The 13,655-nt window shown below is 32.3% G+C and overlaps 2 protein-coding genes across 2 annotated transcripts; both read left to right on the top strand.

Moving 5' to 3' along the window:
* Positions 1-289: 289 nt before the first annotated feature.
* On the top strand, positions 290-5,400 carry LOC129317751 (uncharacterized). Its single transcript, XM_054962119.1, has 2 exons — positions 290-726; positions 5,104-5,400. Exons 1-2 carry the CDS (start codon positions 456-458, stop codon positions 5,121-5,123), a joined length of 291 nt encoding a protein of 96 aa, XP_054818094.1. The 5' UTR covers positions 290-455; the 3' UTR covers positions 5,124-5,400.
* Positions 5,401-7,288: 1,888 nt separating this feature from the next.
* LOC129317519 (WPP domain-associated protein) lies at positions 7,289-13,267 on the top strand. Its single transcript, XM_054961833.1, has 6 exons — positions 7,289-7,537; positions 8,523-8,850; positions 9,591-11,460; positions 11,562-11,688; positions 11,951-12,052; positions 13,187-13,267. Exons 1-6 carry the CDS (start codon positions 7,289-7,291, stop codon positions 13,265-13,267), a joined length of 2,757 nt encoding a protein of 918 aa, XP_054817808.1.
* The last annotated feature ends 388 nt before the right edge of the window (positions 13,268-13,655 follow it).

Here is a 13,655-nt window from a genome sequence, read left to right as displayed (position 1 = left end):
AACACCATTAGTTATATATTAGATAATTTAACATTGTTTGTGTTGTCATTCCTCTGAATATAGTTAAAAATAAAAGGATTAATATTGTAGATAAAAAAAATACAGGGACTTGACGTATTAAAAAGCAAAGTACAAATATCAATAATAAAATAACATGGACTAGATTAAAAATAGGTAAAACTGCAAGGATGATAGATGAACGATTCGAAAACAAAACAAAAAAAAAAAAAAAGAAAAACAAAACAAAAGAAAAGAAAAGAAAAGAAAAGAACGATTATTTTTTGCAAAAATATCCCAGGATAGCGTGGTAGGCTGGGAGCACTCACCTTCCCCTCAACCCAATGAAACTAACTTCCTGTACGATGCTTTCTTCGTTTCCTTGATCACGGCAAGTTCCAATCCCCAGTTCACTTTCGTTCTATATCTGTGTGACTGTGTGTGGAAGTTCGAGAGAGATGCATATATGGCCGTCATCTAGTATCAGAGACTCGTTCAAGTTTACTTACTTGAACAAGCTCGAATGGAACCTCCAGCGAATGAAACGGGAGAAGCAACAACAGAAGCTTCAACAGTCTTCAATTAATCAGAATTTGTTGGACGAGCAGAATGCTCGCGATTCTGACAAAGCTGACGTTTCCAATTCGAAGCCTGATGGTGGGATTCTTGCGTTTTGCCATGACTTAGGCATAATTCTCTCTTGCTGCTATTGTTGCTTCTGCTGCGGAGGTACCTAACCTGACCCTTCTGATGAAATTTGTGCTTCGTTTATTTGGGTTCTCTGAATTGCATGACAAGTGGATCTTTTTTTGAGTGTAATTTGTGGAAATCTTTGTCTGGGTTTCTTAGTGTCAATTTCTACTAAGCCTTGAGGGGAAGTTCAGATTGTATATGATTAAAATGTTCAATCTTGCCTTGGCAATATGATACTTGGCACGTAGTCTCCGCATTGATTACTTAACAAAGAAGGAGTAGCTCTGATTATACCTTATACTATTATTACGAGTCATTATCATAGACTAAGTGACGGGAAGAAAATTAAAAAGAAAAATAAGTGAAGATATTACAAGGATATTGTAGATTTGAAGATTGAAGATATTTTACTCTCATATTAATTACGTATATTTTGTTTTAATTTGAATTATTGTTATCTTTCAACATTTGTTATTATCTTTTCAGTTATTGTTATCTTTTTATTTAATTTTAGAATATCTATAATTTTCATGCATTTATTTTTAGAGTTGGGTTGAGACCTATAAATAGCACCTCAATTCATTTGATTTGTATGCACATTTGATTGAATAAGAATTACTGTTATCTTGCCTTTTCTCTGAGTTTTCTCTTCTCTCTATTGATCCCTTTCTCTCTTTTGTATATTCTCTCCCCTTTCTCCTTCCCCATTCTGCATCAGCAAGTTATCCTGAAAGCTGCTCTTTCTTGGTTAGGTAATAGCGTGATGATTTGTCTTGTAGCTTCCTGATAAGCAGGAGAGATCGGTGTAGATATAAATGATTCAACAAAATTTGTGGTTAATTTGGGTGGCAAAGCCTCAACGCATGTTATGGAGTATATAGATGATACAAATGGCTATCTGACTAAATATTGGTGACTTTGTAAAAGCTCTAATCTAAATTGTCAATAAAGATAAAATCTAGATAAATTAATTCCTTTGTAAATTTATAATGAGTACACCAAAATATATATAACGAGATTTAGCGATATGCATTCTATGTCAAATATGTTTTCTGAAGCTTCTTTAATGAGATCTGGAGAGACACAATTCTCTTTACTTCTCTGCTTTACTTCTGTCACTCTGTTTACCTGTGACACTCTATAATGAGTTTGTCACCCAGTGTTTACCAGGGTATAAGAATCATTTGGCAATCATAGCATATATGATATTGTAATTGAGAAGTCAGTGATTCAAGTCCAGCAAAAGTAAAATCTTGCAAACTGAAGTTGGTAACAGTGCAGATGGCTCTAATTTAGAGAATGCAACTCATATATGCATCTTTTTTATTATACTTGAATCTTTTGGTGTGGTGTTATAAACAGAATGGTTATTGGCTCACTTGTTTAGACATAAATCTGTTGATCCTATGGATTTCCTTGCCTGCTTCCCATTTTGGCTTAGATTAAAGATACAAAGTTTTGTTGGGCCTTTTTTCCTCTCTTGCTTTTAGAACTTAGAAGGTTGAAGTATAATGCAGATTATGTTCAACCTCTATTTATTTTTTTGGTTCATTTCTTGGAAGCCTTTGAGAGATTAAGGAGATTTATCTGGTGATCTTCTATCCTGGATGGAGAGCGTTGCATCTTACAGACAGAATGGCATTGGTGCAATAGCATATTTATTCCTTGGTCCGAAACCTTTTGATTCCCCCAAGATTACTTTAGCAGCCTCCTTTACACTCTTGGTCATTCCCACCAACTCATTATCACTTCCTCGGAACTCCAAAACACATTCCTCCAATAGTTTCCTCTTGAAAAGCTCTTGTTTCTCACCCTTTAGCTACCACAACTTAAGCTAGGGTTTATGACATGGCTACACTTTGATTTTTGGCCCTTAATATGCACATCAAAAACTAGGACCCTATGTTGCACGGTCACACCATCCCCTAGAATCACTTTGCAATTTTTACATATTCTAGGATTCCTTACCAAAAAGAAGTCAATTTGTGACCTTAATGTTCCGCTCTTATATGTGATTACATGCTCCTCCTGTTTCTTCAAGCAAGTGTTGACAATTTTAAGATTTATCTCATAGAGAAATCAAGAATAAATTGTCCTTCTTCACTAAATTCCCCAAACCAATGCCATTGTCCTCCCTCTTTACTGAATTAGCCATTTAGGTCCATGCCAATGAAAATCTTTTCATCTTGTAGGATGCCTTGAACCAACCCCTCCAAATCTGCCCAAAACATTTCCTTTAGATGTGCTTTTTCTACTCAAGGTGCTTTAGCGCTAATGATGTTTAATAGTATATCACTTGCAACAATCATTCTGAAGGACAAGATTCTGTCTCCAATCCTTTTAATTTCCACCACATTTTCTTCCACTTTTTGTCAACATTAATGACAACCCCATTCCCTGTATTTACCTTCCTTGTGTACCAAAGTTTGAACCTGTAGAGTGAGTTCAGAAGCCTTTTCTCCAATCCATTTAGTCTTCTAAAGGCACAAAATGTTAATTTTTCTCTTCATCATAGCACCCACTACTTCCATCAATTTACCAGTCTTGGTCCCATGTTCCACATACCAAACTTGATCTTGCTCTCATACTAACTTCTTTGCTTGCATCCGACAAGAAAAATATGAGAACCCTTTCTTATTTAACACTAAATTCAAGCATTGTTGCAGTTGCTCTAGATCAATTGACACTGTGCTTGAGCCAGATAGCGCATTGCTTCTAAGCAATGACCTAGCATTAGATCCAGAAATATGTGAGAACCATTGCTCATTTAACATTACATCTAGGTGCTGAAGCAGCAGCTCTAGCTTATTTGACACTATACTTGTGCCATACATTGTGCTGCTTCTAGGCAACAATGTAGCATGAGCGCAACTATGTAATTGATTCATGTCATAAAAAATTCAATGAAGTTTGACGTTGGGCATTGATGGCCTAACACAATCCTCTTTCTTAATCTAGGCTTGAGGCCAGCTATGAATATATTGGCAGAGTTATTCAGTCAAGACTCCTAAAAAAAAAAAAAAATCACTTGTTCAAGAAAGTTCTGCATTATTGACGAATTTGATAACAGACATTTAAGAGCATGATAGGACCCTCTATTCTAATAAGCTTTAAATAAGCATAAACCAGAAAGTACAGTACAAATGGAGGCTGAAAATTACTATTGCTGAATAACACAGTTGGATAACAAGCAAAATAAGGAACTAAAACTTACAGAGTTCAGATAGAAGGAGAACAAAACACACTCCACCGAAAAACAACACAAAATACAAGTCACTCACTCATGAACACACAAGCAGAAGATAAAATGATGAAGAAAGATGATTTCCTCCACCCCCAACCTGGCATTCGAGAGGCCACAACTTTCCTCTCAACATTCAAAAATACTCCACACCTTCCTTCTACACGAACATACAGATTTAAGAGCCAAAAAGTAAATTGCCCCTACCAAAACACTATCTTTACTCCCCCTTCTTTTCTATCTCATCTGGTTGTTACCCACTGTATTTTCTTCTAAACCCATAGTCCCATCTTTTCTGCCCTTTGCTATTCTTTTTATATCTCCTTTTTGTGAGTCTTGATAGTGACAGGAGATGGGGTCTTATCAGAGCACAAATTTGTTCTTAACATAATCACTCTACGGTGTAATGTTACAATGAAGGTGTATTGTTGTGTATTCATATATTTTTTTAAGAATTATTTTTCCTTTGTTTTGCTTGAGATATAAAAACTTCGTATTTGTGGATTTATCAAGTTTTTAGTTCCAAGCATACTTCAATAGCTTGAATCTTCGTTGAACTTTTGGGTAAGACAGACTAGTTCCCATCCTTATCAATAAAAGAGTGTAAAATGCATTTTAATCTTTTGTATGACATTAAGTTTTGTACTAATTACTTATATGCTTGTTGCCTCCAACTGTATTAGACGCTCAAGTCACAAACTTCATCGGCCCTTGGTTTTAACCGAAGCTGCATCATCCACTGAATGTACATCAACAGTATTCGTAATATTTGAGTCAATGTAGTCAAAATCAAACTGCTCATCGAATTGGTGGTGGCATGGCTTAAAAGTTCACATTGGTTTGATAGTAGTTGAATTTATCATAATTAAATTAATGTATTTTTAGTTTTATATACAAAACATTATATAGAAAAACCCACAAGAAAAAAAAAAAAAAAAACCTGATTTTTTATGTTCTTTTTCATCAGTTTTACTTTTAACCAATTTTATCTGTTTTTGATCTGTTTTTAACTGGGCTGATTTTGGAAACATTCCCTATGAGATTAAGGTCTAGTTGCTGATTAAACTTGCTGATCTGATCTAGTTTTGCGAACAATGACTTGAGTAAATCATATGCAGATGCATAAATTTTGGGGCCCTTCTGTCATCTGATGTAAAATTTTCATCTTGCAGCTTGTGTAGGGGATAAGTGAGGAAAATCTTAGCATGGCATCTTCTGTCTTCATTGCTTCTGGTGACAAGATCATTTAGATTTTAGATTAGATTCTGTACAGCTACTTACTGGTCTTCTCATAATGGTCTAGATTGTTATGGCATGGCCATACAGAAATAGTTTTATGTGAATCTCAAATGGGTCGTGCAGATTCACTCTTGATTTTTATATTTCCTGCAAAAATTGTATTTTAATGTTGAAATTGATTTTATGACAATGATGAAATTATAGATATGGTTGTTGTTATCAAGGTACAATGCAGCTTTCTCGACCATTCCCTAGATTTGTAAACCTTCTATAGGCTCCTTGACATGAATGACATTCTGGAAAATTATGTGGGTTCAAGGGAGCAAAAGATGGCAATCAATTTATAAATCTTGCGCCCTAAAGAAGTTAGGGCCTGTTTCGTTTCTGATTTTAAAAAAAGTTTTTCTTTAAAAAAAATTAAAAACTTATTTAGATAAATGTTTTGAATTTAATTATTTCCAAAGCTGTTCTTTTACAAAAAAAAAAACATTTGAAAGCTGTTTTCATTTTATTTTTCTTGTTTTTTTAATGTATTATATTTGATTATTGAAAACTGTAATCACCTTGATCAATAACTATTATAAATTATTACTATTAATTATCAGTAATCATTATCGGCTGATTTTAAAAAAAAAAATTGAAAACGTTTTCCAATTAACAAAATTAAATAATTTTTTAATTTTGTTTTGAAAAACAATTTTAAAAATTGTATTACAAAATAATTTTTAAAAATAAAAAACAAGAACACTAAACAAACGAGCCCTTAATTTTCATAAGTTTTATGTCAGTTATATTTGGATATCTTCTAAATAATTTCTTAACACTTACTACTCTGGTCTTATTTATAAAATATTTCTAACATGTTTTATTAGTATTAAAAAAAATTTTAGAACTTATTAACTTTATCTTAAATTTTAAGAAGTTATCAATTTTGCCCCTATTAAATATTCATACTTTAATAATATATTTTCTATCTTCAACATTCAATAGAGGATAAAATAAAAAATTTATGATGAAAATTTAATAACATGATTTATAAATAGGACAAACAATTTTTTCTCTTTTTGCCCTATAAATAGGATCGGAGGAATTACAACTTTAAGATACTAACCATTTAAATGCACATCTTGATATTACACTAGTTTATTAGGATGAATTATGATTTTTTTTTATTTTCTGCTTGTGTTTACTTTTGAGTTTTGTCAAACTAGTTCAAACGTTTGACAATACATCATTAAAAAAGTTTACCAAATAAAACATAATTAAAAAAGCAGAATTTGATGAGCCACAGAGATACAATGTAATGTTTAAAAATACACTTCCAGATGTCCTCAAGAATGGCTAAATAATAGGGATATGCTTGCCATGTAAAATTGTGAAAGGGTCATTTACACATCATCCACTTTTCGAGGAAAAATTCAGGTCATATTTGGTAAAGTGAAAAGTATTGTAGATAATTGAAAAGAAAATAGAATAGATTGTGGAAATCATATATTATAATTGATATGATATGAACAAAAAATAAAACTACTTTTATTTGCAAATTTGTTAGAGTGAAAATAATGCAGGAACATCGAAGAATTATACAAAATAGCTATATTTTCCCTATTGCACAAAAATAGTTAAATATATTCTTGAATAAAGCAATATAATATTTATTTTAAATACAATTTTTTCATTTTATAATAAAAGAAAATGATAAAACGCATACGATTATTTCTCTATCTAATTATTTAAATTATAAATAGTAAAAAACTGCACAATCAAAGAGTTAGTATAAGCTCTGGAATGATTTACAATGACATTCATTCATTTCAGATTCGGCTTTTAGCTTTATTTCCTTGTATTAAGTAATCTAAGTATGATTTAAATTGCCCAAATTTTATTATTATTATTATTATTATTATTATTATTTAAAACATTTTTCCTAAATTAATAATTAAAAATATGGATATTATTTCTTACTTCATTTAATAAAAATAGCAAGTTCTATACCATTCAGATTAGGCCATTCATGTGTACCAAACATGGCAATAGATCTAAATCTACATTTTCTTTTACCTCCATATGCAGGCTCTTACTGATAATCTAACCCAAATTCTTACACATTGTTGATTCATGGAAGAGATTTTCAGTCATATGGATGGAAAATTTGAAGTGACTCTAACAGATTCCACAATGATGTGGATTGTGCATTGTGCCATGAACAAAGCTCAAGAGAAGATGAAGACCAAAAAGGGAGTGATTGAGCGTTTGAATGAGATCTCCAAATTCTATGAGTTGGCTGTGTTGCAACTTGAAGGCTGTCTTAGTTTTGTCAAGGCAGAGACAGAAAGAAACAGCATTCTTGATAGTAATCACCAACAGGTCAGCTTCTTTCTCATCATTATTGCTTTACTTTATTACTGATCTGATCCGAATCAAATTGATCGTAAACTAAATTAATATATATACATGTATATATATATTTTACTTATTATACTCCCTTCATCTCAATTTATCTATCATTTTTAGAGAATTCTCGATGTCCCATTTTATCCATCCTTACAGAAGGAATTAATTATTTTTTCCAGTTATACCCTCAAACAATTAATAGTTCATATACATTCCCTACTGTGAATTATGAAGAGAAATTGAGCAAAGTTACATCATTCATAAGCTTATTTGTTGTATTCCTTAATCAATGCTTGTGCCAAAACTTTAAACACAGATAAATTGGGATGGAGGGAGTAATATATATGAGTAAAACTTTCCTGTTATATCGTTGTGCTTTTAAATCTATTTGCCTCTTCTTGTTTTTTGTGTTTTTATGTGAGGAGGGTTTGAATATTAAACTGCTGTAAACAACTAATCTTGCCCTTATCATCTAAGCTAGCCACATATGCATATGGTATATCTCCTTTGAACCACAATATAAGGCATTGATAACTATTTTACAGTTCTAAAAAAAAAGTTAGATAAAACCTTAATCTCTTAAAAAAAAAGTTATATCTTTCTAGTTATACCTTCATTAAATATCCTATATAGGTGCCTTAATAATGACAATTGAAATTCCAATGTATCATTTTTCAAAAAAGACTAATAAATGAAGCAAGGGTATAGTTGAAAAAAAATTATAAAAACTACATGATGCCCTATATTTTGAACTAAATAAAGCTCTTAGAAGATGCCTTATATTATGGTCTCAAGGGAGTATGAAACTTGTTTTAACCCTGTGCATTGCACATTGAAAGTACGACTTTTACATGTAGACTCTTGCTGCTTTTTTATATCAGTTTTCATTAATTCTTGATTGATATTTTACTAATTTTTGAATGATTTTGTCAATTTTTGATTGGTTTTAATGATTGAGGTTCTTTCTGACTTGAGAGAAATCAAAGACCGTCTCCAACGGCGGCTTGAAGAATCTGAAATGGCCATTTCTCAGAAGGATAGAGAGTTGACAGAGAGATTAGAGAATGAGTTCAAGCTGAGGCAGCAGCTTCAACAGCAGCCATTAATGGAGCTACAAGAAGAAGAAATGGCTTCTTTAGGTCTTAACATTGACATTGAAAACACAAAATCAAAGATTCATGATAGTGATAGCCATGGTGGTGCTTCTTTTGAGAAGATGAAAACTTGTGCAGATCAACAAATGTTGAATATTAATGAAACAATTGAACCAAATGTCAACATGCTAGGTAACACGTTATAATAACAAGTTGTTATTATTACATTTTACTCTTCCAAATATCCACACAACAAAGATTTTAATGGTAAATGTCCTGTAGGTGTGAGACAAAATAATTTGTTTGAGTAGTTAGATAACTAAATTATAGATGTTTGAGAAAGCTAAGCAAATACTAGGGACACATGTGAAAGACTTCAAATGGGATTCTGCTCTTTGTTTTATTCTGTAGTCGTATAATAATTTAAAGGTAAAAGAGTAATTTGTTCCTTGAACTATAGGCCAAGTAATATCATAGACTCTAAACTTATTTATTATATATTTTATTTCCTCAACTTTTGAATTGTAGAATCTCCCCCCTAATGTTAATTAGAGCTTGTAATTGGATGGAGAGAAGATGACTTGACTAAACTTGTAGGCCCTACCACATTAAAGTAACGGATGTTTGTTGCTAATTAACGTTAGGGAGGGGATTGTTAATTTCAGAAGTTGAGAGAACAAAATGCACAATAAATGAGCTTAATATCTTTGGTGCTACTCAACATATAGTTTAAGGGACAAATTACTCTTACCCTAATTTAAATAAAGAGTTTTAGGCCTATATATATATATATTTTTAATCTTTTTGTTATATAGGCTCATATCCAGTGTATATAGTGTCTTCGTTATGTTTTTTTTGACTATTACTATTTAAAGTTGATTAAGAATTTGGTGATAGTTGTTTGTATTGCTTCTTCCTATTGATGTCACTAGGTGAGGTGCCACATAGTGGTATTGACAGCAAGAAGGTTGAAGAAATGGGATGTGACATAGACATACTGAAGCAGACTTTAGATGTTGCTTTTGAGAAGATTCAGAATGTCATTTTCGTTGGTGAAATGGGTCCAAAAGAGCACCAATGGAAGCTAACAACTGAAGAGGAGGTACAGTCCATCTTAGTGAAAAGTTACATGAGAGAATTCCAAGAGAATATTGAATCAGAAGTGAAAATGCAAGGCATGCAAATTCTGAGAAATTGGTGGGACCATTGGTCACAGTTGATGAATGAGGTCACAAACTTAAGGCATGAACTTGGTCTTTTTCTTAGCCAAAATGAGTTTCATGCTGAGGATTATAGTAACACTTCATTCCTTTTTTCCCAAGAAAATTTTTCTGAGGAAATGATGGGAAAACCTGCATCAGAACAAAGTGGTCATGACAAGTTACTGGAAGATGGAAGAAACTTTGTTGCTAAAATGGCGAAGAAACATCAATCCGTTATTCGCCGAAAGAGCGAAGAACTGAATATAAGTAAGTATGGATTACAAGAAAAGAGAGGTTCACCAACAAAGAAAGAAGAAAAGGAGCTGAGTAGCATAAAAGACAGGATGCAAAATATTGCCGCCAGGTTGGACGTTCTAGTTACATGGAATTCTTCAGTAAGTGAATCGCTTTTCAACCGAAGAGATGCATCTGATCATGAAGAAATGAATGAGCGAACCTTGGAAAGTGCATGGGAGAATATGAAGAGAATCTCTAACGCAAGAAATGAAGAACAAGAAAATAATGGAGCTGTGTTAAACAGAGATAATAGAGAAGACAAGATATCAGAAACCAAGTTCTTTGACCAAGGTGTAGTTGAAGAATATCATAACAAATCCTTCAATTCTGACATAGAGAAGCAAATAGAGGAGGGTTTATTTAAATTCTACTTAGAAGAAACAATCAAAGGCTGGAATGAGTGTATCGAAAGAAATAAAATTGAAAGCCAGATCAGAGAGGAGGTATATTTCAACGTATTATCCGACTCAGCTAAGGATATCATCAGTTCAGCTCAGGAGACTACTAAAGTAGATGAAATAGATAAAACCATAAGTGAGAATATAGGCAAGCTAGTCTACAAAGAAATGATATCAGAATACAACATAGCATTAGAAGATTATAGTGCTTTGATGGAGTATAGAGTAGATAATTTTCTCAATCATTTCCAGCTTGCGAGCATAGAAAATCTTCTGAAGGAAGATATATGCATGGTTGTACTCAGATGCATGCTCATAGAATGGAACACAGAGTTAGAGAATTACTACTTAGAGAACCTTATTAAGGAACAACTACATCAGTTCATAGTGGTTGAAATAATGAAAGAGGCCATCATTTTGCCCTTGGAAGTCAAGTCACAACATGTTCAAGATAAAACCGAAGTTCAAGGTGAAGAGAAGTTGATTAAAATTTTGCTAGAGTCTTTACTGAACTGTTTTGAAGCAGAGGAGATCTTGATGTTAAGTGCAAAATCAGAAATCAAGGAACATAGCAGGCAACTTGACTTGGGCTCGGAACGTGGCGAGTTACACGAGCATGAAATTTTCGAGGATTTGATAATTGGAGAAGAGCAGACTTTCTATTCCTTGACTAACAAGGTAGAGAATGCATTGCAACAACTAGGCATAAGCAAGGCACTTTTAAGTGAGTTGGGAACCACTTTAGGCCTTAGATTATGCAACTCAGAGAAAAATATTGATCAAACAACAGCAACACAGGAAGCTGAGAAATTAATGTCAGATTTATTGCCTTTATTTAATTTCTCACATACATTTACAGAATTTGAAGGCATGGTAAGCCACAAGCTAGAGATAGAGACTGTGAGGTGGGTGTCTGTGTGTATCACACATTCATTCACCAATGTATTTAAATGCCTGCTTCTTGCTTTCCTTTAATATATAAAAATTCTGCAAAATTTCCACACAGGTTAGAGAACATGAACTATTGTTTGGAATTAGTGGCTGAGTCAATTAATTGCTTGAGAAGCAAGGCATCAATTTTCCAGAAAGCCTTCACTAGTAGATGCCAGAATCTCCAAAAAGCTGAACTCGAGGTCAGTAGCATCGACTTGTGTTTTATGCACAAAATCTAATTTCAAACTTAAGAAAAGCAATACTACAGATAAAAGTGAGTGGAATAGGATTGATTGCCTCCAGTAGAAGAATACCTATGAAAAATAAATGATACTGCAGACAAAATAAAAAAAAAAGTATAAAATGATTCCATAGATAAAGTAACAATAATCCAGGAGTTTTACTTTTCTTATAATATATATTGATGCTCAAAGCTAAGTATCAGTATTTGTTAAAATTAAGGTTGATCTTCTTGGTGATCAAGTGGATGTACTTCTAACCTTACTTGAGAAGATATATGTTACTCTTTATCGCCATGCACCAGTTTTGCAGCAACATTTTGAGGTGAGTTTTTATTTTTAATTTTTTTTTAGTGATACATGGCAAATCAAGAGAAAATATTATGGACCCTATTTTTTAAAACAACCAAAACTCATAGAAAACTCTTCAAGATCCAAGTGATGCAAAATTGCATAAGAAACATCAAAAGCTTCCTGCCCTTGATTATTTGCCTTGTGACAAATGTCATTCTTCTCAATTATTTGTTATATGACTATCTAACTGGGTTAGATTTGAGTATTGTTGGGTCCAATTGGGAGTAACTCTTCCAAAGACGTTTTCTGCATTCACATAAACTTGAACTTGAGACCTCGTACTTAAACAGTCATGGCCCATTTCACTAAGGCCAATGCTTATTGGTCATACCCAATGATTTCAAAACTAGATTGGACCAGAAGGTCTACCAACCGGTCACTCCAATGGCTCGATTCAAACCGTTTTGCCGTTTTAGCTATTGGGCTGGATTGGACCGCTCATGAAAAGTGGTTGGACTATGAACTGCTTAAAAACTGTGAATCAGAACAATTGAACCTGGCAGCCCAAATTTCATATTTTTAAGTTATGTAACATTTTCATATTTTTTCTTATATTCATATTGTTATATACATATATAATTTTTTATTTAATTATTATGTTACCGGTTGAACCATACGAACTATGAATTGATGACTTTTCCGATTTAATGTCTAATCCAGTTCTAAAACTCTTGTAAAGGAACAATCAAGAATGCACAATTTGTTTTCTTTGAAGAGAAATATATCCATAAAAATGAAAAAAGGAGCTTAAACTTAAAGGCTCTTCAAATTCTTTGATTATTAAAAACTCAAGTTTTCTCAACAATACATCAGAAAAGTTAATAAATCATTTTTCTGAAAGTCCCTCTAAAGATACATAGGACTTGACATAACAGATAGACTTGGATTTAGGGTTTAGAGTAACAAACATGTTATAAACCTTATTTTGTGTTCATCTTTAAGTCATGGGATTTTTAATTAATTGATCCCTTTCAATAAACCGTATTAGACTTGGATTTAGCATGGTAGGTATTTTCTTATTATTTATTTTAATTGATCCCTCTCAATTTGAATTTTTTTATTTTGATTTTTTATTGATTATATTTATAATTGCAATCTGGTTCAGGTCTATAATATGTTGGAGTTGATAAAGAAAGAACTCTCTAATGAAGCTATACAGGCACTTAATGCAGTGACAATGAGATAAGTTTTGTTGTAAGTTATGTAAATTTATATTAAAATTTTAAATTTAAATGGAAATTAGAGAATATTGTTTTGTTATGTTATACTTTTTGTGACAAAGAATACCATTTAGTCTAGAAAAATTCTGCAATCTTAAAATGTGTCCAAGAATTAACTTGGACAAATCATTTTGTAATGAAAAAAATTAGAGCACTTTTGATTAAGAAAGCAAATTAATAAATTTATATTAAAGAATTTAATAACACGCCCATAACAAACTACATATTATAAGGTATTTTCATACAATGTTAATCACCATTAACTTTTCTTGGTGTTAAAAAAAAACCTTTAATTTGTTCCCCATATGAGATTCTGTAGATGAAAAATAATAATGTTGCACCTGCTTTAAAAGT

The sequence above is a fragment of the Prosopis cineraria genome, unplaced genomic scaffold, assembly GCF_029017545.1.
Source record: "Prosopis cineraria cultivar Desert tree isolate PC_DT_omini unplaced genomic scaffold, ASM2901754v1 PC8, whole genome shotgun sequence".
NCBI classification, from domain to species: domain Eukaryota; kingdom Viridiplantae; phylum Streptophyta; class Magnoliopsida; order Fabales; family Fabaceae; genus Prosopis; species Prosopis cineraria.
The sequence above is the reverse complement of the archived record's forward strand: the minus strand, read 5'-3'. Positions and strand labels throughout refer to the sequence as shown.